This window comes from Thalia democratica, chromosome 5 (assembly GCF_965202585.1).
Source record: "Thalia democratica chromosome 5, ktThaDemo2.hap1.1, whole genome shotgun sequence".
In the NCBI taxonomy this organism is placed as follows: Eukaryota; Metazoa; Chordata; class Thaliacea; order Salpida; family Salpidae; genus Thalia; species Thalia democratica.
This window is the reverse complement of record NC_139169.1, coordinates 44,920,110-44,944,679: the sequence shown is the minus strand read 5'-3', so window position 1 is coordinate 44,944,679 and position 24,570 is coordinate 44,920,110. Positions and strand designations below refer to the sequence as shown.

The 24,570-nt window shown below is 26.2% G+C and overlaps 1 protein-coding gene across 1 annotated transcript; it reads left to right on the top strand.

Moving 5' to 3' along the window:
- The first annotated feature begins 68 nt into the window (after positions 1–68).
- On the top strand, positions 69–16,278 carry LOC145835679 (putative transcription factor p65 homolog). The gene is made up of 7 exons (XM_082943373.1): positions 69–314; positions 842–993; positions 3,064–3,290; positions 3,533–3,637; positions 7,471–7,547; positions 13,178–13,316; positions 15,515–16,278. Exons 1-7 carry the CDS (start codon positions 162–164, stop codon positions 15,574–15,576), a joined length of 915 nt encoding a protein of 304 aa, XP_082799499.1. The 5' UTR covers positions 69–161; the 3' UTR covers positions 15,577–16,278.
- Positions 16,279–24,570: the final 8,292 nt, after the last annotated feature.

Sequence of the window (24,570 nt, the reverse complement as noted above, 5' to 3'; positions counted from 1 at the left end):
AACAGTTTAGCTAAAGTGGCTATTTGAAAAGTGTAATATAAATAAAATTAATCAGATTCTACAATTTAAAGAGTTTTAGTTTACAAAACTATGTTTTTTGAAAAGTAAACTATGTTACATGGTAAACTTTTGTACAAAAATACATATAGAAAACAAATAAAATGATTGAAGGAGAAGAAGTTGAGTATTTGGAAATAGTACACCAACCTCAGCAGAGAGGTATGAGGTTTAGATACGCTTGTGAAGGAAAAGCTGCTGGAAGCATTCTTGCAGAAAACTCAGACATGGACAAAAAATCTTGGCCGTCTTGTGGGGTAAAATATATTTGAAAAATAACATTTTACCTTTCATAGCCTGCTTAGTAATGTAACAAAATTATTGGTACAAAATGTAATAATAATTTAGATAAAGATTATAAAATCTTTATATTTTAGCTATGTTGGTTATTTTAACAAAAAAAATTTTTCAACAATGACTTGTTCATTATTATAAGAAAGAATAGTTTTTTCCATCAAATAAACAAATTCTAATGCTAAATTAAATTACAGTTAATTTATTTTTGAGTTTGCACTTAATAGGTAAGCACTTCCCTTTTAGTAGAATTTTTATAAAAAAGTTCTGTTCATAATATAAATCTGTGTTTTCAAATATGTATTTTTTTGGTTGCATTTAAAAATACTTTATTAGTAAGAAAAAAAAAACTTTCACATTTAATTAGATCTTGTCCTGCAAACAGTAAGTTTTTTTTTCTGAAATATTTTATTGAATAAGTATAAAATACTGTCTGCTAATGTAACATAAAGCAATAATTTAAGCTTATCTTAAATGTAAATTATTTTAGATAAGAAACTACTTTGGACCAGCACTGATGCGCGTTTCCTTGGTAACCAAAGATGATCCTCCGCAGCCACATCCCCATTCACTTGTTGGCAAGGGTTGTAAAAATGGCTTTTGCATGACAGCTGTTGACGAAAGCACCAAAATGCTTGGGGTGTCAGTATTTTTCTTGTTATTTAAAGCCAAACTTTAATTCTGTAAAGAGAATGAGGATAGAGTTTAAAAACTTGTATTTAAATCAATGCGTTTGAATCCATAAAAAAAAATTTTGTGTTTTTTTTAAATACAAAATTGTTTGCTGTAAATAAGTTAAGCTAACCACAGTTAACTAAAGCGTTAAAAATAAAAAAAACTTCATGTTTTTTTGTTTGTCAACTTGATTCCTTTTTGTAAAAATAAGTTATTGAATTATAATAGTAAAAGTATTAGTTTATAGTATTAATTCAAAAATTAATGCAATGATGCTTGTACTGTTACATTAATAAAATAGCAATTAAGTTCAATTACAAAAAGTATATTTCGTGCTACCTCACCACTTAAGTTTACAGCAATAAAAGTTATAAAAAAATTAAACTTAATTACAAGATTTTGATTTCACTGCATTTCCTTGAGTAATTGTAATTTTATAAAAAGACACTGGATTACCTTGGATAATTGTAATTTTAAGAATAAACTTTTGATTTCTTATATAATATAAAAAAAACTAATTTTCCTTAATTTTACATTTTTACATGGTTTTAGACTAACTTTATTACATGTATAATTGTTTATGATAAAGTTCATTTTTTATAGCTTATTATATAATATTAAGGTTATGAGTATAGAAGAAAAACAAAAACAATTTTAAAATTGAAAAAATAAAGCAGATGGTGTACAATTTTCTTTTTATAGTTTTCATTAGTAGTGCTCACCAGTTATAGAAACAAAATATAAATTGTACTACAAAGTTAAAACATGAGCAATCACTCTTTAAACTTGTTCTATTTTGATACAATAGTTTAATAAAGATTTTAATAGTTTCAACTTTTGATTTTTAGCTTTTGAATGACTCAAAATAAGATTAATTTAAAAAGAATTTAGATAGCCTATGAATCTTATATTGTATTTTCTACTAGAATGCCGCTCCTACACTTTGTTTAACACACAATGTATTATAATAAATACTTTATAATACTATTTGTAATAATAACTATAAAGTTTAATAAAATGTCACAATCTACCAACAAATTTTGGTAAAGTTTCTCAAAAAACTCAGGCCTACTAGCAAAAAAACATTATAATGTTTAAGTAAATGTGGTTTTCCTAATAACACAAAAATAAAGTAAAGTGTAAACATTTAGATGAGATAGCAAAGAATAGATTATGTATAATTAATTTTTTTATGGTATTTATTTGTAATAATTTGCAGAATTTTTCTAAAATGTCTATATAATTTCTAAATAAAGCAGTAAAATAGTGTGTTATAATTTTCATCAACTAGTTTAATAAAATTAAATTATTTGAACTTTTCTAATATATACAACCGTAGATGTGTCATAGTTATTGTAATTAGTAAAAGTTTTTTCATCCTTGTATGATGTTTGTAATAATATAGTTTTACATGAAACAGATTGCTCAAATTTTTTATGACTATTGACAACTAATTGTATCTATATATTTTTATCAGTTCGTGTTTGAAAGTTTTTAATACTATTAGTTTGCTAAACTTTAAGCTATTTTGTTTTAGATCAAAGTTTCCCCTTTTTTTTCATAAGGCCCCTTTAAAGAAATTAAAAAAGCAATGGCTCCCTCCAGTAAGATTTCTCAAAAAACTAACCTAAAATTTTTTTTTTCATCACAATGTCACAACATCTTTAAATTCGATGACTGTATGCCCCCTGTTGCAGCTTATGATCCCCCTAACTTTCTAAAAAAGTCCATTCTGGGAAGCACTGGTTTAGTGTAAGTTCCAAAACTACCCTTACATACGCCTAAGATTTTTTTTGCTTTTCATCTAGAATATTTTGTGTAAGTTTTAAATTATGGCCTTATGCTCTCCCTATGACCCCTTTAATAGTCATGCCCCCACCCATTTTGCAGTTTATGGCCTCCTTAGTTTCTGAAATGAATATTTCACAATGATCTAGATAAAAAAATTGAACAACTAATAAGTATAATATGAACTTATTTTATAAGTTAGTAGTGAATGACAAAATAAGCAACTGATTTTTAAATTTTTGCTAAAAGGTTTCCAAACTTAGGAATTCAGTGTGTGAGACGGCGTGAAATACAGTCATCAATAATAGGAAGGCTGAATAACCAGGTTAATCCATTCAACACTGATCATCTTCAACTGAGTAGCGAAGTCGACCTCAACGTAGTACGACTGTGTTTTGAAGTCTTTTTACTAGACGATGATGGTAACTGTAAAAAAAAGTTAAAGCCTGTTGTTTCACAGTCTATTTATGACAAAAGTTTGTTGTGTAATTATAAATTTTTAAATGGTTTTACGTGTTTCGCTCACAAAATATAGCTATAAAGCAAAGACTATTTTGCATAATGGGTAATTATTTAAATTTTTGTGAGCTTCTAAGTACTGCTCTTTTTTAATGTATTCAAAACTCCAATGAAAAAAAGATCTTCATGTAAAATGTTTTTTTTGACAGATTAAGATTACGTCATTTCATATTTTTATTATTCAACAATTTATTTTTAGAAGCCACATCTTCTTCAATACTTAAAATTTGTCGGATTGATAAAATACACAGTAGCTGTTGGGGTAGTGAAACTGTTTTTCTTCTATGTGACAAAGTTCAAAAAGGTTCTTATATGTTTCGCTTTGTAAATAGTGTTTAGGTAGATTAAAAACTAACGTTTAGAAGTAGATCTAAAAGGTTATTTATATATTGTAAGTTGTATGTTTTTATTTTAACATTTAAATTCTTTTTACAGGTATTCAAATTGTTACTGGTTTTTATTTACTTGTCCAAAGTCATGAGCTTTATTAGATTTTTTATAGAATATATTTAAAAGTTAAAAAAACACTGAGTTACAAAAACTATTACATATCTGTTTTTAACCGTAATTGTTTAATATAGTTTTTATATTTACAGTTTAATATCAACAAAACAATGTTTCATTCCTATATTGGGATATAGGAGATCATCAGTTGTTATACATTAATCTGAAAAAAGTTTTTGAACAAAATAAATGGAAGTAATGTAATAATATTAAGTAAAACAAAATCAAGTATTGAACTTATGGTGTAAAAACTTTTGATTTATTAAAAACCAAACTTAGTAATACTAAACTTAAGTAAGAATTTTGTAGACACTATAGATTTTAAAAAATTATAATAATAAACTGAAATCGCATGGAAGTTAGTCGCAAAAAAAAGGAAATATAATAGTAAACTTAAAGCTAGCAATTAATAAAGGTTTTATTTAGACTGCTGAAGATAAAAGTTCAACATTTTTTTAACTTAACTTCATGATGTAAACAGCAACAGTGCGTGGTGAAAAAACACATAAAAAAGTAATTTCATTTTTTTTTCGAATAAATATCTTTTCAAACTCAGTACAGTAATGTAACTTTATTGCGCCTCCTAGCGGATTAATTTTTTTTTGTATTAATACAATTTATCCAGAGTTTACTTATTTAACTTAAACTAGAGCTCAAAAACCCTTGAACTTTCGTAAATTTCTTATTAAACTGTGCTTATAAACGGTTAATGACATATTTTACTTCCTGTACCTTAAAAATATGTTCTTAACGTTTAAAATTTATTGTTTTTTTTTTTGATAATTTCCCTATAAATTTTCTATATTTTATGGGTTTCCCTATAATATTTTTATTTCATTTTAGTGGGAACCATGTATATTAAATTGCAAAAAGGATTAGGATCTAAAAGATTAGTATGCGGCCGGATCCGAATCCGAATTTTGTTTTGGAATCAGTTTCCGGATTTGAATCTCTTTTTGTAATGAGAATCCAGCCGGTTCCTATAAATCTCTAAAATTTTCCCGTAATATCTAGTGTAACTCTGAAAACTAACCTAAAATACGCCTAAGCCCATGTTTTTTTTTGCTTTTCATTATGAACTCAATAATATACAGTATAAGTTTCTAAATCTCAAATATATTTTTTTACAGAAACAACTAAAACGAATTAAGTATATTCTGTGACCTACCGGATTTTAAAAATTGGATCTTGATGTTTTTTTAATTAATATCAAGCCGAATCCAAACCCGAATCTTATTTTGACATTAGGATCCGATAGACCACTAGCTTTTATTTAGTGTTATTGATTTTTAAATAGCCAATATCAATCTTGTTCGCCCTTTTTTTTAATTTCGACATTTTGATGTAACATTAAAAATTAGATTAAGTTTCAAAACTTGCGTTTTATAGTAAAAATTAATGACCAATAATCTTAAAATTTTAACTCTGTTGAGTCAATAGCACCTAAAAGTCCCTTAATCTTACAGCACTACAAAATATTGTCTAAAAAGTTTAAATGAAAATCTTAAGCTTATAAAATGGAAATCATTTTTTTATAATATATTTAAAGTAATTTTTATATTATGTGGATAGTACAGGGCTCGTGCGCGTCAGGCTAAATCAGTTTTTTTGAAAAAGTTGAAAAACGTCAGGCTAAATCAGTTTTTTATTTTAAAGTTTGAGAATCTCAGTTTTTCTCAGTTCAAATGCTTGAAAATTTTTGATTAGAAAAAATTGAGAAATCTTTTTAAGATCAAATTGAAATGTGAATATATTTCTAAACAAAGATTTAGTTATTAAAGACAAAATCAGTCAATATATGTAAATATAAATGCTTGAGACCTTTTGTTGAATATCTAAAAAGTTTTTAAGAATCTTCATTATTTTGTTTTGAGTAGATTATATACGTCATGATTATGAAACTTCATAAAAAAAATACAGTTTAACATTACAATTTAGTTCAACAACTTAGCTGTTTGTTTGAATTTGTTTACGTCAGCTATGTTTTTCAGAGCTTAGTTAGTTGCACTGTTTTAATTTCTAACTTAAAGGCACTATACCAAATACTTTTTAGATTAAAACTCTTAGCAGTTTATTCATTTGTTTTACTGTTTGTTTAAAGTTATAAGAGATATTCACAACACTAAAACTTAGCTTTAAGATATAAGTACTAAGTTTGTGGGATTACAAATTTTAGGTATAATTAATTTTTCTTTACAAGAACAAAACATTAAAGGTTTTTTTTATTTAAGTGTAAGCTTTTAAAATCCGATACGACGTCAACAATCACTGTATTTATTTCGATTTTAGGATCTATAATTATGTATCACTTTAAGTATTAGTCAAAATACTATAATAAACATTTTTGCTTATTTTAATACTTAATACTCGTGTAAGCGTTTCATTTCATTCAAATTTTAATAAAACACGACAATGCACGGGGTATAAGGGGGTCAAATCACCTTTTTTACAATTTAGTCTTATTTTATTGAGTTGTAATTAAGCTATGAGTTGCTTTTTGCAGATTTTTAATGCTCAAAATATTTTTGAGATAAAGCTGGTTGAAGTCAGAGACTACAATAGTAGTAATCTAGTAGTTACCAATACCTAAATTGACTTCTAAAGGGGATTTTCCTTACTTTGAAAAAATGTCAGGCTAAATTGTTCTCAGTCAGGCTAAATGAAAAAAATTTCGCGCACGAACCCTGATAGTAGCAACTCTTTTAATTTTGATAATGGTATTATTCTTAAATTAGTTCGATGAGATTAGTTATCTTCATACGATAGGAATCTTTGCTTGGTTAGTAACTACTGAAGTTTTTGTTTGTATAAATATCTTTTAACTCAACTTCAGGAAGTTTGCTTTACTTAAATTGAAAATATCATTTCAATAAATTAAATGGTTTAACTGTAATACAAAAAAATCTAAAAAGTTTTATTTTTAATTCTTGTTTTGTTTTTAAGTTTGCTTGTGTTTTTCTTTTAATACCATTCATTAAGATTAGGAAAAAAGCATAATAAAACCAATACTTTTTTTTTACTTTCACTATAACAGGGTTGCCAAAAAACATGGAATTCCGTGAAACCTGGAACTTGACTATTTAGGTTTAAATAACTGGAAAAAACTTTTTTTTTTGAAAAAAAAAGAATTTTGAATGAAAATTACCAAAAAACCTGGGAATTTGATAAAATCATACAACCATGTAAAGTAATAAAATTTTGATTTGACACAAAAAAAATTATCATTTAGATGAAATTATTTTTTTATCTTTTATATTTTTAACTCATTTAAAATGGCATTACAATATTTTTTATTGTTGTTATACTATTTATGACAGTTTTTACATTAAATTTAATTTTATACTAAAAATAGACCCAAAAGTTTGTAATTTTAAAAACCTTGAAGAAATTTTTGATCAACCTTTGGCAACCCTGCTATAATTTATTTAATTAAATGATTGCATTATTATTTTTAGATTTTAAATAAAGTTATTTTTGTTGCTTAAAGTTATTTGATTGTATAGCAATAGTATTGTTTTTAACTTATCGTAAATTTTAAAGTAGAAAAATTTCTGTACGATAATAGTACTAAAATTAAATTAGTATAAAGTAAAATATTTGGATAACATATAACTGTATTTTTTATTATAACAGAGGATATAGAAATAGTTTTTTCTGATAAAGGATGGGAAGCTTATGGCGAATTCAATTATTTTGATGTCCACAGACAGGTTTTATTTTGTTAATATATAAAATAAGTTGATGTTTATTCATAATACTAATAATATTAATTTGTTAGATTTTAACGATTTATTTTAGATAAGGTAGTAATTTTTGCTGTTGTTTTTAAAAAGTATTTATACAAAGTTATATTTTGTATAAAAAGTATGTAGAGTTTTGGATCTTACAACTCCGTGGAACTGTGTTATCTTTTTTATATAATGTTAGTCTCGACTATTTTTTATTTCTTTAATCAAGATACAGAAATTTTTCAAAGTTTGATAATTTCTATAACTAAGATTAAAAAAAAAATCTCTTCTGAATGTTTTTTCTATTAAACTCAATTTATTTAAAAAGACTAAGTATACATCTTAATTGCATTGTTGTTTAGAACACTTTTTTGGTTCAGCTTTGTTGTTTTGAAAAAAATTTAAAAAGAAAGCTTTGTTCCTAGAAAGTGAATTGTATATGAGTTTGCCTATCTGTTTTATTTTATGTGCTCTAGCATAAGAAAAAAAGAGCTCTTCTATAGTTATTTTGAGCCTTATGACCCTTAATATACCCTTAGTTTTACCGGTTACATGACAATTCAAATTCGGACAACTCAAATTCCGACAATTCAAATTATTAAAAAAGTTTTTAAAAGACTTTATCTCACTTAATTTGTAAAATAAATAAAGTAAAATTAAAAAAAAAAAATACATATGTAGATCTTATTAATATCTACAAGCAACTTTTTTTTATGCAAAATCTTTAAAAAATTTCAAGATGTTTTAAAATTACTAAAATTAACTATTTTTTTTACTTTATTTAAGTCATATCTCAAAAAATATTTAATGTTTTGCAAAAAGAAAAAAATTGCTTATATATATTAACAGGACCTACATTTTTTTTTTTGAAAAGTATACATTACTTTTTAAGTTGTGGCCCTTTCAATTTCTTTTTAAGAATTTGAATTGTCGGAACTTAAATTGTCCGAGTTTGAATAGTCGTGCACCCAGTTTTACCCTAAAAGCACGGTTGAATTTAAAAAAATCTAAATCAAAAAGTTAAAAAAAAGAGCTTTCAAATAATTTATCTAGTATTTAGAAGCTACTTACTATATTCAAGAAAAGTTGTAAAAAGTTAACAAATCTAAGTGTTGTAATTTTGTATACTTTATCAGCTATTAATTTTGAGATTAGTTTTTATTAAATTTTGGTATTTTTAAGTTTAAAAAAGTGAAATTAATCTGCGCTTCAATTTACCTCATGTTTAGAATACTTAAAGCAGAAAATAACAGTTTTGTAACAAGAAATTAAATTCTACCCAACTATTAGAAGCACTTTGAACCACTACAAGATTTGCTTTCCGCGTACAAGTTCACTGTTTTGTTTTAAAATGGAGAAGAATTGATGTTTATGTGTTTAAAAAAAACTATTAACTATTAACAACTATTATTAACCACACATTCCAACCATATAGAAAAGAAAACAGCAAAATTATATATATTAATTCAAAGTCCAACCACCCTCCAGCAATACTGAAACAAATCCCAAAAATTATAGAAGAAAGACTTTCCAAAAATTCTAGCAATGAAAATTTATTCAATGAAATAAGTAAAGATTACAATGACGCAATAAAGTTAAGTGGCTATAATTACAAAATAAAGTTCAAAGATGAAGATGATGGAAAGAAACGGCCTAGAAAAAGAAAAAGAAAAATAATATGGTTTAATCCACCATACTGCAAATCAATAAAAGCAAACATTGGCAAGAAATTTCTCCAAATAATAAACAAATACTTCGGAGTAGACAGTAAATTCAAAAAATACTTGAATAAAAACAACATCAAATTAAGTTACAGCTGTTTGCCAAACATTGAGACAATCATAAAGAATCATAACAAGAAGCTCACAAACTGCAACAAGAATGATGAAGATGAAACATGTAACTGTAGAAACAAAGAGAAATGTCCTTTGAAAGGCGGTAACTGTAGAGCAAAAAATGTCATATACCAGGCCACAGTAAAAACTGACAATGCAACTAAATCATATATTGGTCTAAGCGCCAACCAATTTAAAAAAAGAGTGGCAACCCACAGAACAACAATAAATAGCAACCCAGAAGATAGAAATTATATTCAATACAAACAAGCAACTGAGCTATCAAAATACATCCACACATTGAAGAACGAAAATAAGAATTTTGAATTGACTTGGACAATACTGGAAAAAGAATATGAATCAAGACCGAGAATCGAGACGTGCAGGTTGTGCTTGAAAGAAGCATTAAAGATCCTACAAGCAGATAAGAACTGTATTAATAAAAGATCAGAAGTAATGAGTTCTTGCAGGCACAGAAACAAATTTTTATTATTCTATTGGAATGAGTCTAAAACCTAATAATTTAAATATTTTTAGCATTTTAATCATCCGTTAGTTTTTTTCAGAACTTTGTTAAGAATTTGTTGTGTTTTCGTTTATATTACTGCATTTAGTTTTTTAATTTCTTTTATTTTTATTTATTAATTAATACCAATATTTAGTTCACCTAATTATGCATTTTTCATTAAAATTTGAATAGTTAATGTTTATTTATTTTTTACGCATCAATGAGTTCAGATTCACATTACTGCCAATGTCTAAATGTTATTTACTGTTTTGAAATTATTTGAAAAGGTCGGCTAAGGCTCACCGAAACCAGGTAATAAACCAAAGCAGTGCTTAAACATTTGTTTTATTATAAATATTGTATACAATCTTCATGGATTTTTTTGAAGCGGTCTAGTCAAAAATAGTTGTTTTTGTTAATACAGTACACTACCGCTTAAGTACGCAAATTGAACCCGACCAAAAATTGCGTACTTTTTGATGACATAGTATAATATGAAATTTAGTTGTTTGTTTTCTTTTTTACAACTCGCCACCAAATAATTAAGCCAAATAAACAAGTCTTTTTATTTTAAATAACATTTAATACATAACTCTAATTTGCGAAATTTTTTAATAGGTTTTAAAATGATTTATTTTATCTATAAAAAGCTTCTACATAATTAATACATACATTTAATATAGAAAGTCAATGTCAGTCAATGATTAAAAAAAAATATTAAGCTACATTTTGTTTTGTTAGAGGGAAAGTACCAAACTACATTGTGTTTACCAAACATTTTCAAAGCATCAATGTAGGTACATTTAAATTAAATTATGACTTAACTATTTTGTATTTGTAGGTTTTTTTAACTTTGTCATCTAGATTTATTTATTTTATAGCGTTACAGCTCAAATATCATTATTTTTTTTTACTTTTCTGCAACCACTACATAAATATTTAGTTTTTTAACATTTAATAACAGGACTGTCACAATCTCAGGCCACTTAGACTACTCAGGATTACTCACCCTAGTTTGAAAGTTGTGAAAATCTCAGGCTAACTCAGCAGGTTGGCCATTCTACCTAGAAACATAAAATAATCTGGAAAAACTTGGTGATTGAAAATTTAACCAAAAAAACAGGAATTTTTTAGAAGTTCTAGTATAACATCCTTTACTTTGTCTTTCTGGATAAGTGCGTACTTAAGGCGTGATGCGTACCAAAAAAAGTGCGTACTTAAGCGGTAGTATACTGTAATAGATATTTAGCTACTGCAACTTTTTAGCTGTACAGAAGCCTTCTGAAATATATTAATTTAAAAGTACTATATAAATATGTATATTTTATTAGGTGTCAAATATGCATGAAGAGTCACTTTGGCACGAAGCGACTTTTTGTTTTTTTCTTTTTATTTAATTATTTTTTTTACTCTCGTGTGCAAAAAATGATCTTTTGTTTAAAAGTGTCTTTGTGCAAAAGAGACCCCTCGTGCAAAAGTGTCTTCGTGCAAATATTTCTTTGTGCAAAAATGTCCCTTTGTGCATATTTGACCCGTCTCGTATAATTATTTTGTTGTTTTATTTTAATTGAATCTATAGTTCTCTAAACTTTATAAATAAAGTAGAGCAACACATTTTTATGGTATAAAAAAAACAATTAGTAATAAAAAGATAGTCACTTGTTTTAATAACAAGGTTAATTTGACGAAGACTTGAGCATAAAGCGTTAAATTTGGAACATATGTTAACTATTGTTTTTTTTTACTACGATAAATATATATAAATTTGTTTTAGTTAAGTACTTTTGAAAATATAAAGGGCCTCAACAAGAAGTTTTAGATGCCAGTATACATTTAAATAAAACAAAATGGTTTCAGTGAGACAAATATTTAGCTAGTCTATGAAATATACTAAAATGTCAGTCAAATTTATTAAACAAAACATAAATCAAAACGTACAAATATTTAACTAAAAATTTAAAGAAAAATTATTAACAAACGCTTAAATTTATGTTTTCGAGTAGTTAAAATTTGTTACATCAATAAATTTGTCAGTTTTAAAGTAGACTTATTTGAGTTACATATACGTTTTAAACTATTTGTAATAACTGTTAAAATGTTAACAATTACAGATAAAAATTTTTGAAGCTAAGTTTTGTTTTATTTTTCCAATCTCTTTTTTCAATATTACAAAGAGTACAGCCGTGTTTTAAATTATACTTATTTTTAACCGCGCTAGATTTCCAAGCTAACGTTAAATCTACATTCCTGTATTTTAAATTTAAAATATATTTAAAAAAAGTGCTCTTAAACTTTTATAAGCTGTTATTAAAATAAAAAATAGCTCCTGTAACTACTTTTAAACGTTAAACGTGATGATCCAACATTGTGTTTTATTTGAAGTATAAAATGTATAGTTTTTTATACATAAATGCCATTGTTATATATAGTGCAGAAAAATGCTTAAGGCTGCACTGTATACCTGATGCCAAAATTTAGCTTAACTTTGAAAATATGCGCAAACTGTTTTGTAGAATCTTCAAGGTTATTAAATAGATATACATTATATTTTAATTAACTAATGAATATGTCATCATAGAAATTTTGCAATATTTTCTTAGTAAATTTTAGGTTTTGAAGAATTATTAAAATAAAAATTTTATGTTGCTAAATATTAATACTTACTAATTATAACCGTATTATATTAATAGAAATGGTGCTATTTCTCTTTTTAAATTTTTGTTTCAATCAAAGTATGTTTATAAATTGCATAGTTAGTTAATTTTAATTTGATATTACAAATATAAACTGTCTGTAGCATGAAAACGTTTATTATATTATAACTTGGTTTTTAAGTTACCTAGATTTATTTTCATTAAATAAAGAATTTTAAATCTATTAGTGTTGCAGCTGTTTTGTTTTAGTTTTTGTACTGTCTTTATATACTCGCAATTTTAGATCTTTTTCAAACTTAAATAACCTCAGTTAATTAGTTAAAAGTGATTGTTTTCTATTTTACCGATATCGTTTAAACTGTTGTATATTTTAAAGCATTTGAATTATCAATAGTGCTTAAATTAACGGGACAGATTCAAAATCCACTAAGTCAAATTCGAGAACCGCTTACCGATCGAGGGTTAGGGGTAACAGTAATAGTGAAAGCTAAATAAAAAATAAATAAAATAGTTGCAAAAAATATCTAAAATAAATAAGAAAATGTTTTTAAAAAAACGGATGGATTTTGATAGTTTGCCAAATTAACATACGATTAATATTTAAAGTATTTCAAGGTAGCAATAGTTTTCACCACTCCTCCTTACAAGGATGTCAACATAATGCGACCTGTTGAAGTGACTCTGTTCCTCAGAAGACCCTCTGACCAGGAAAAGAGTCAGGATATTGAATTTTTCTACTTGCCAAGGCAACATGGTTTGTTGTTTTTTGAAGTTGTTTGAATTGCTGAATTATTTTTTTGAAATTCTAACAATAGTATAGACATTTAAAATAAAACGAATACAACAAAATAAATTATATCTGCTTTAAATGTTTGAAAAAGTATTTGTATATTAAACAAAAAAATTTCTAAGTAATTCAATAATAAAACTAAGACGCTATCTAATCACTAGCAGAAATTTTGTTCTCAGAAGCTCCATGAAAATATATTAAAATGTTTTAATTTATTTTTTATCACAGCAATGTCTAAGTTTCAAATTTAATGACCCATATTGTGAATATAATTATCTTACTAAATTCTTTTTTATCTACTGCAAATCCATACAGTTTCATGGAAATAACAAAAAATAAAAAAAAACTACCCGGTCACATTACAAATGTTGTTTATTCGTAGATATAAAGTTAAATTAAAAAAATCATTAAAGATACTTGGTACTACTCCAAAAACAGTAGTTGAAATTTGAAGCTACCCGTCCATACTGATAATCAATCGGTAATTTCGACTAAAGTCATAATGTTTTCTATATTTGCATCAAATAATTTATTTTTTATTCTTAAAGTATTTATTAAACCTTTGTCACTCAATATCATTCTTTCTGAATTTTATTTTGTTGATGGAAAAACCTACTCGAATGTATGTACCCAACGTACATAAAAAATTAAGCAAGTGTTGTTTCCCTATAGAAATGTTTTTAAACTTTCCAGCTCATTTAGTACAATTGGTTATTCACTGTTGCTTTGCCAAACTCAATTTAAAATATATACTTTATCACTTTTAACTGGATTTTAGTTTTTATGAGATAATAAAAGATAGTTGTTTATTGTTCACAGAAAGATTTTCTTAACTTAAAAACTCAAAAAAAAAGAAATTTTGATGACAAAATATACATACTTTTAAAAAAAGTATCAAATAATTCTTCGTAAGTTTACCTAAAATTTAGAATAAAATATATATTGTGCTAAATACTGATCTGTTTTCTATATTTCATGATCAAATAGTTAAAGTTTAATTGATTTCAAAATAGTTATTTAATCTTTTTTTTTTTGACTTTTTAAGTACATCAGTTGAATTTTTATTTACTCCGGCAATTTTTGCGCAGTTGGATATTAAACATTTTCTTTGAGACAACTTTTAAAAAATTAGATTTTTAGATAAAAGTTATCTTTATAAACAAATCGTAACTTTAAGCATATGTGAGTCTAAAAAAAATTCTCATAGTATCAAAATCGTTTTAACATGATGAACTTGATTATTTTAAAAATACGAAATTTGCCGCAAATTGTAAACATTTTTTCTGAATAAACGGGAATATTTTCTAAATTAAGGACTGTCTTTTTTTTGTTGTTTTATTTAGATGTTGTTTTTGCACATTTTTGTCTAAGTTAAGTGTTCAAGATAATTAATAATCGTACTTGATTTTGTTTTGGTGTGTTTTAGCAACAAAGTATAACAAATCTTTTCCAACTAATTGGTTCTTACATTAAAATTATGTACTTCCTAGCAGTATATTACAGTTTGAAGATTTATTGGATTATCATTTAGCTTTAAAGTTTTTAACCAATAAAAACGACTTAATAACAAGCCTTTCTGTAAGTTTTACGGTAAGAATATAAATTTCTAAAAATTTTTCACTTGTTTTATTTTCGAACCAATATTGAAACTTTTTAAGACCTTGTGGTTGTTTTTTTATTGAAGACTAAATCCAATTTTTTACTTAACTATTATAGGCCAAAGTTGTTATTAGTTAACATTGTGTACTTTCGTAAATAAAAAGAAAACATTTTGTTAGTGTTGAGAATCAGCAAACTTTTTAAGTACATACAACTAAATCTTTTTAAACTCTTATTAACTTTGTCTAATTTAATGTGCATGCTTTTTTATTATTTTAGTATGTACTTATTTAAACTTTTTGTAAAAATTTTTACATAAAGTTATGTTTAAATAAAAATTTTAAAAAGTGTCTTTTAAGAATTCTTAATGAAATTAAACACTAGTTTGGAAAATAGTTTCCTGTAAACCAGTTATATAGTTTGTATAATATTTTAATTTAATGTCTAACTTAGTATTAGTTAGTTTGTAGTATAAAATATTTTTTATTTTAATTGAGAACTATTTCTTACTAGTTTATTGACTATATGTGTTTTTATTTTTTATCAAAATTCTTAAAAAACAGCTGAACTACTCGAACGACGGAAAAGGAGGAACATATTAAATGCTGATATAAAAAACTCTTGAGTTTAATACTGTAAAGTTTCTACGGGAAATTATGCTTCAAAGTAAAAAGGTTCCATAAGCAATATTTAATAAGAAAGTCAACAACCCTACTTGGAACACATAAGTAAATTAAACAAGGAAAATCTTGCTTTTCATCGGTTTCAGATTAACAACAAACAGCTTTGAATTATTATATAAAAATGATCCGGTGTTCGATTTACAAAATAATCACACAAAAAATATTACAAGTTATCCCTGAAAAGACAGTTCTGAGCAAACCATTAAGATTTTACAGAAAAACCCTGTTAAACAATTTTTTAATTAGTAACTGACCTATACTGTAAGGTCAACACACGTTTTTAAACCTACTTGCTATGAAAACTTCAAAAGCCTTTAGTGAAAATCGAAATGTTAATGATCAACTTGCACATCACATGTTCTTTTTTTTTAGTTGGATCAATAAAATCATGTTGATAAATTCAAATTCATTCAGTTTTCTTTTTTTATGACACATTAAACGCTATTTTTCTTTAATCTTTTGAGTTTTAATGAAACTGTTTTTGCTTCTTAATCATTTATCCCTTGTATACTTTTTTTTTATAAAGAATTAAATATTCTGTTGAAAATCCATTAACTATCTGTCTTAAATCATTTAATTTGAAATTTTACTTTTGAGTTTACTTTTGAGTTTTTAGTATAAAACCTGTTACATACTTTTACAATTTTATTTATTATTGCAAATTAATTTTATAAACAGCATATATATGTATATATATCCCAACTGTTTTGTATTCTATACTGAACCCAATCGTAGTAATTAAACAGTGTTTGGTTAACTACATTTTCTACTTTAACAAAATAATATTTCTCGTGTCGCTAGTCCAAACCCAGAGTGTCTGCCGGACACAATGGTCAAAACTCGAGTAAAGAGTGCTCGGATTCAGAGCCAAAGATCTCTTAGCCAAGAGTCAACCCTTAGACCCCTTCCCCTTCTTAATAGACCATTGGAAGTTGGCGTGCCGACAGCTACTGGTTTCACTTGAATCCGGCCGGATACTAATTTTACGGATCCAATTAGCCACTATTACTAATTCATTTAACTCACAAAAATTTCTCAAGTATGGACATTTAAGTGTTTAAGAAGTACTCAGAATTCTATATATATATATATATATATATATATATATAAAATAAGGTTAATATTCAAACTTGAACACCTTCTACTGAGCCCACTTGAAGGGCTTTTAAATAATTTATTGAAATGACGATTTTAAAAAATGCTGGAACATATGTTTCATAATGACAAAAAAGATTGTCTCTAATCCTCAGCCAGTTCAAATTTAAAATAAAATCACTTTGGTAAACAAAGATGCAAAAGTTTACAAAAATACAAAAACAATATGACGTAAGAATTGAACATTGTACATTACAAATATTCAGTACAAAAATCGATATACCATCTAATTAATCAAACAACTAAAATTAACGAAAACAACAGTTAGTTGACTATAAAATACTTCAAAATTTGTTTTATTTTAAAAGGAGCTTTTTCATATGTCGACAAGACGATATGAATTCACTCCTTTTATTTAAACAACCTTCCTTTTTTAACGTATACATAACGGCTGTTGATTCTTTTAAGCACAGCCTACAAACAGGGTTGTTACCATCTGCTATTGGCTGTGCTCTTTTTATCACCTCCCAAGTTAATTTAAAATCAATGTTTTTGCGCTTAAGGCCGTAAACATAAGTTGTTTTCGTTAATTTTAGTTGTTTGATTAATTAGATGGTATATCGATTTTTGTACTGAATATTAGTAATGTATAGAACAGTTTTGTATACTGATCGACCTCTAAATGGAATTTACAAAGATGTTTCTCCCACCCATGAAAAAAGTAACATCATCTATAAATTTAGTTGTCACTGTGGTAGTGACTAAGTGGGAAAGACATCTCAAAGGTTTCATGTAAGAATCGATCAACATGTTCCGAAAGTCTTGAAAAAGTGGTTTGATGGCCGTTCTGAGAAACCAACTAAAAAATACTTCTCGGCGATTGGGCAACATTTGTTGGACAATCCTCAGTGTGTTAAAAATTATAAAAAGGACATTTTTTCAGTCTTAGTGAGAGCGGAGAACTCTTTTCAATTGCATATTCTGGAAGCCTTATGTATTCAATCTTTAAGGCCCAGTTTATGTAAGCAGAAAAAGTTCGTTTACCAAACTAGACTTTTTAAATCCTTATATTAGTAATTTTAAAGTAATTAGTTTCTTGTTAAACTTTATTTTTAAGCATAGTTTAAATTTAAAAATTTTATTGCTTCTTTATTTAGATTGTTTTAATTCTACCGAGTTTTATTAGTATACCAAATTTGTTTAGCACTAGCACTTATTTAATTTTTAACATTTGATTATTACGTAATTTTATATCTTAAAACTCTAAACTGCAGTATAATTTTATTTCAATTTGTATTCATTCCAATCCAGTAGGAAACAATTTCTGACGAGTCCTACTTGAAAGTACTTAAATAAATTTAAAGAAAATGAAATGCATTCTGTTATATATTTTTAGTAAGTTATGCACCGGAAAAAAGCTGTTCAAAGTGCTTTTTATTTTAAATCTGTACTGGCTGAAGATTAGAGACAATCTTTTTTGTCTTTATGAAACATATGTTCCAGCATCTTTTTAAATCGTCATTTCAATAAATTATATATATATATGTTACCATGTTTCCATCAGCCAATAGCAGATGGTAACAACCCTGTTTGTAGGCTGTGCTTAAAAGAATCAACAGCCGTTATGTATGCGTTAAAAAAGGAAGGTTGTTTAAATAAAAGGAGTGAATTCATATCGTCTTGTCGACATACGAAAAAGCTCCTCTTAAAATACAACAAATTTTGAAGTATTTTATAGTCAATTAACTGTTGTTTTCTTTAATTTTAGTTGTTTGATTAGTTAGATGGTAGATCGATTTTTGTACTGAATATTTGTAATGTACAATGTTCAATTCTTACGTCATATTGTTTTTGTTTTTTTGTAAAATTTGCATTTTTGTTTACCAAAGTGCTTTTTATTTTAAATTTGAACTGGCTGAAGATTAAAGAAAATCTTTTTTGTCTTTATGAAACATATGTTCTAGTATTTTTAAAATCGTCATTTCAATAAATTATATACGTATATAATATACACGCGTAAATAAATATATATAAGTAGAGCCTCTTAAATTGATCATTATCAAAAAAAACGATGAACTTCGACCCAATAAAGTTCAACTACTCTATGAAAAATATACCGCTGTGCAACGAGAGACAGTATATGTCCAAGATGTACAACCAAGTATACAACTTCGTAGAAAGACTGAGATGGCGCGCGAGTTTCTTTAAGATCCAGAAAACCGAAATAAAGAAGCACCAAGAGGAAGACAAAAACCATCAAAGAAATGTTTTCCCTACAAGAAACACACCACCACCGGACGCAAGGTTAGCTGATTTTGAAAACGCTTTGTACAAGTTAATAAGTAACATTAAATTTAAAAAATACAACATCAGTTTATTAAACACCATGAAAAACGATATCAAGAGTCCTCTGACAAATTGTTTATTTTTTCTGACAAATCAATTAACATTTACAAAATAGACAAAAACACTTACAATAAACTTTTGAAAGAAAATATCACATCAGACTACAAAAAATCAGACCCGGAATAATTGAAAAACAAAATGAAGAAACCTATAAATTCATCATCAAATACAATGTAAAAGGCAAAATTAAAAAAAATAGAACAAAAACCTGCATTCATTACCATCAAAGGCCACAAAAAAGATTTTCCAAACAAACTAAACTGTAGAGTTTTTAACCCCTCCTAATCCCCTTTTAACAAATTCACGAAAGCTAAACTAGACACAATAAATAAAAGAACAATAACCGGTTTAAAACTAAATCAATGGAAAAACACTGACAGCGTTATAAACTGGTTCAATAAACTAAAAATAACCCCTAAAACCCGATTCATTAAATTCGATATCACTAAATTTTACCCATCCATAACAAAAACAACTTTAATTAATTCACTAAAATTTACTGAAAAATTCACACCAATCACAAACAACGATCAAAACTTAATACTACATTCCTGCAAATCTACAATCTTTCACGAAAACAAAGTATGGGAAAAAATAAACACCTCTGACCTATTTAACGTTAGCATGGGATCCTACAATGGAGCCGAGGTGTGCGACATGGTAGGACTTTTCATGCTAAGCGAAATAAAAAAAAACTAATATATTCAATGAAGAAGAATTCGGCATATATAGAGACGATGGCCTTGCGGTCATCCGATCTAAATCGCCGAAAACCATAGAAAATACCACAAAAATATTACACAAAATTTAAACAAATGGGGATTTAAAATAACAATGGATGCAGGCCTAATCAAAACAGATTTTTTAGATATCGAACTAAACTTACCCAACAAAACATACATCCCATTCAGAAAACCAAATTCGGACATCCTTTACGTAAACAACAAATCAAACCACCCTAATCAAATATTAAAACAATTACCTATAACTATTAACGAAAGGCTAACAATTTATCAAGTAACGAAGAATCATTTAACCGTATAAAACATAGTTATCAATCAGCACTAAAATCCGCCAACTACAAATTCAACCTAACGTACCAAAAAGCAAATGAAAAAACAACAAAAAAGCAAAGAAAAAGAAAAGTTATTTATTTCAACCCACCTTTTTCCCTAACTGTAGCAACTAAAATAGGCAAAGAATTCTTAAACCTGGTAAATAAACACTTTGACACAAACCACCAATATCACAAAATCTTTAACAGGAACACACTCAAAATTTCTTATAGCTGTATGGAAAATTTTAAAACAAAAATTCTTAACACAATAACAAGCTATTAAACAACCTAAACTTCAAACAAAAAGAAAAAACCTGCAACTGCAGGAAAGAAAAATGCCCGTTAAACAATAATTGCCTATCAAAAAATATAATCTACCAAGCAACTATAAAAACAGATGAGATAACAAAATTTTACGTAGGTTCCACTAGTACAACATTTAAAAACAGATATAGCAACCATAAAGCAAGTTTTACCAACAAATTAAAAAGACACAATACCGAACTATCGAACTATATTTGGGAATTAAAAGACGCAAAAAAAGACTATAATTTAAAATGGGAAATGCTCTGCAGAACCAAAACAAAACCGAAAAACAATAAAACATGCCATTTATGTTGCTTGGAAAAATACGCGATTGAAAAAATTTAAAAAGATTTATCATTAATAAAAGAAAAGAAAGGCAGCAACCCTGCCTACATAATCAAAACATGTATTTCAAAAGAACAAAAACCACTAAATAATAACAAAAAAATAACAACAAAATAAATCCAAAAACAAGAACAAGCAAAGCAAAAATAAGTTAACTTGTACATAAGTTGTTTTTAAAATAGGCTAACTAAAATTATTCAATTTTAGTTGAAACGTCACAATGTGTTTTTTTTTGTGTGATTCTTTGAAAATCTTACTTTGTTCTTTATTTCGTTCTGAGAAGATGCATAAAGCATCGAAACCAAGTAAACGATTTGAAAATTAGTTGTTTTTTATATTATAAATATATATATATATTATAACCTTGAGCCGAATTAATACTAATTTTATAAATACAATAACTTATTTACTAAAATGTACTCGAGCGTAACAGTTTAAGTTAAATATACAATTTTTTTATTAAGTGTTTTGAGTCATCTATTTTAGGCAACCCTGGGCTGGAGTATTACATTAAATTTACTAGAACAAATTTCGTAATATTTATCTTGGCGGGCCGGATTCCATTGGATTTCAAAATACGTCCCGGTGATTTTAACATCTCCGGCCGTACGTTGCCCACCCTTACTTTATGAGATAAATCCTTAAAAGTATGTATATAAGTTGTAAATTGAGAAACATTGTTGTTCTACTTGAAAATATTTGTAAATTTAAGGATAATTTTTTTTTCTGATATGCGCTTAAAAAAATTCTGCGAAGAATATCAAAAATATTTATTGATTATAGAATTTTATTTAACTGTTCTTGAATTTCAATTTAATTATTCATGTTTATTTACAATTCCACAAATTTTTTCTTCTCTAAAAATGAGATTCGTTTAATTTAATTATTTTAATGGACATAATAAAAAATTCAAAACTTCGGTCAAAGAACCTGGTGTATAGAAAGATCTTTCAGTCATCGAAATATAAACCAACTATTTAACTCATCTTTTTTTGTGTTATAAAACAAACGAAAAAAATTAGCATTAAGAATTTTGAGCTTAAAAAAACAAAATATATAAAAAGAAGAAAACTACATGCTAAAAAACATAACACAGTGTGATATATAACTTAAGAAATCTTGTCATGAAGCACAAAAATTATTATTTTAGTAATATATAATTAAATGGTTTTATAATTATTGAATAAATGTTGCTTAAAACAATAATTTAACTTCTTTGTTGGTTTCTTATAAATTGTTTTTAACTGCAACTGTAAACCTATAGACTAGACTAGTAGTCTTCTTGGTGTTTACAAAACACGTTTTGAAGTTCATTAAATTTTTAGGGTGCACAAGTTTTCGCTAAAGTGTGTGTTATTTTCTACTAAACTGATAAATTTTTAAGTACCGTGTGGATAAATTAAAAAAAGCTACTTTACATATAAAGAAAGCTGCAAAGTTTGATAGCTTTTAATGTCGTTTCAAACAGAACTAAGAAAAACCATTGAGATTATAAGTAAAAAGTTTGCTAATAAACTACCAATCAATAGTAAGTTTCATTAATAATACCATAGATATATACTATTTTTTTTATTAACTTATATACCACTAAAAACAAATCGATATCTTATATATACAAAAATCATTAAGTTTTCGTCTGAAAATAGTTTATTTTGAAAAGTTTTGACCGTTTTTACAATTATTAGAACTTCATTTATATAATTCAAAATTTAAGCAAAGTTTTTTTTTTAATTCTTACATGAATAAGCTTTTAGATTTAAAGTTCTTAGAAGCTCAAATTAAAAAAAAATAGTTTTGCAACTTAAGATGCATAATATCGACAGTTAGATTTAATCTAAATGGCAAGTTTAAAAGTTGTAGATAAAAAGCATTCATAAAACCAACTTTTTGCAAAAACATGAACGTAACCATCAAAAATTGCTTGCTTGAAATATAAAAATATCGTAATACACGGAAAACTTTTGAAAAAAAAATCTATCTTTGTTTTGGGTTCTTTAAAATTTTGGTTTTATTATTCATAATAATAACAATGACCTTGGTATTTTTTTTCATTTGTAATAATTCTAACAAGCATATTCTTCAACTTTGAATTTTTCTCAGAGTACTTAATTTAGAAATGATTTTGTGAACTTAATATTTTTTAAAAAGTAATCATGATATAAGTAGATAAATTACTGAAAACTCATAAAGTTAATATGCTTTTAAGATTACATTGTTGATAAGAAATAAGTTATTGGTTCTACCTCTATATAACAAAAGTAATTCCACAAAAATGTTTTCGATGCTATACAACAACTAACTTTGTTTCGGTTATTTTTTGTAAAACTTTCATCATTCTGTATAAAGTGCTTTTATTTAGCGTAAACAATCTTTAAATCAAATTCGATTTTTCTCACAAAATTTAACGTTTCTATTTTTTCTAACTAGGATTCATTCAATTGTTAAGTTTTCTGGCTTTTAAAAACTTTATTTTTTTCTCCAACTGTACGGTTTTGAAATAGTTCAAATACTTGGTCAGAATCAAAATTTCTAAGTACTATCAGATCATAGCAGAATCCTTATTTATTCTAAATTAACGTACTTTTAAAAATCTGTATATGAGCTTCTTTGAATGCTTAGTACGAACAACAAGTGTTGCTTTTCACTGTTTCTTTTCGTCTCTCACATTTTTTATTCAAATAGTTTACACTTGGTTGTAAATCTAGAATTAGAAAAGTACTCAACAGACTCCCATTGCAACTTTATTAACCATTATCTTCCTTTATGATTTTAATAAATTTTCTGTAAACTTCTTTTTAATCACTAATTATTTTTTTCAGCCTTTTAGTGAATGTTACTAATTAGGTGCTTATAATGCTCTCGAATTACTTAACGTCTCTTTTTCACTTTGTAAAAGGTGCTCACTTTGTAAATAATTTTTTATTTACCCAATTAGATACTGCAAAAAAATAATGTTAATTAAATCGATAATATAGTAATGGTATTATGAAAAATGATAGTCTTACATAGTAAATCTAACTTTTAAAACATGGACAACCTTTTAGATTTATATGTCTTGGATGTTTTTCTATTAATTATAAATTTACTGCACCAAACTAGAAAAATATTTTGTCTGTTTAAATTATTTTTAGTTCGGTAAGCATGATTAAGGTAAAAGACTAAAGCTTCATAATGTTAAAATGTTTTAAAGTTAGATTGTCGATAAAAATTAACTTATTGGCTCTGCTTCTTTAACTTTTAAGTGACTTTAACTTGAAGTGTTTTAAGAAAAAAAAGTGATAGTAAGAAATTTAATTACTAACTATAGTTCAATTTTTTCTTTCAAATCCACTAATTTAGTTCTTTTTTTTACTTAAATATGTCCTGGGCTTGACGTTAAACTGTTCTGGTGTATGACTCGATAACCGAAAGGTTTTTTGTACACCAGGTCCTTGGAACAAACTTTTTGAGCGTATTTTTTTTGTCGTTCAGTAAACAATAATAAAATAAGCTTCAAGACGACTTCGTTTTTCTTTTTCAGAGTTTTAAACGTTTCTATGTTCTCTTTATTATACTTTAAATTGTAAAACTGTTAACCTTTTTAAATCTTATAATATCTTTGTAAGTACAAAAGTTTGCTCAAAGTTGTTTTCCTAGAACTAAATCGTATACTTGTATGAACCAAAATTTCTAAATAGTTTTACATACAACCGAATTCTTCGCAAATTTTTAATTCAACCTATTCACC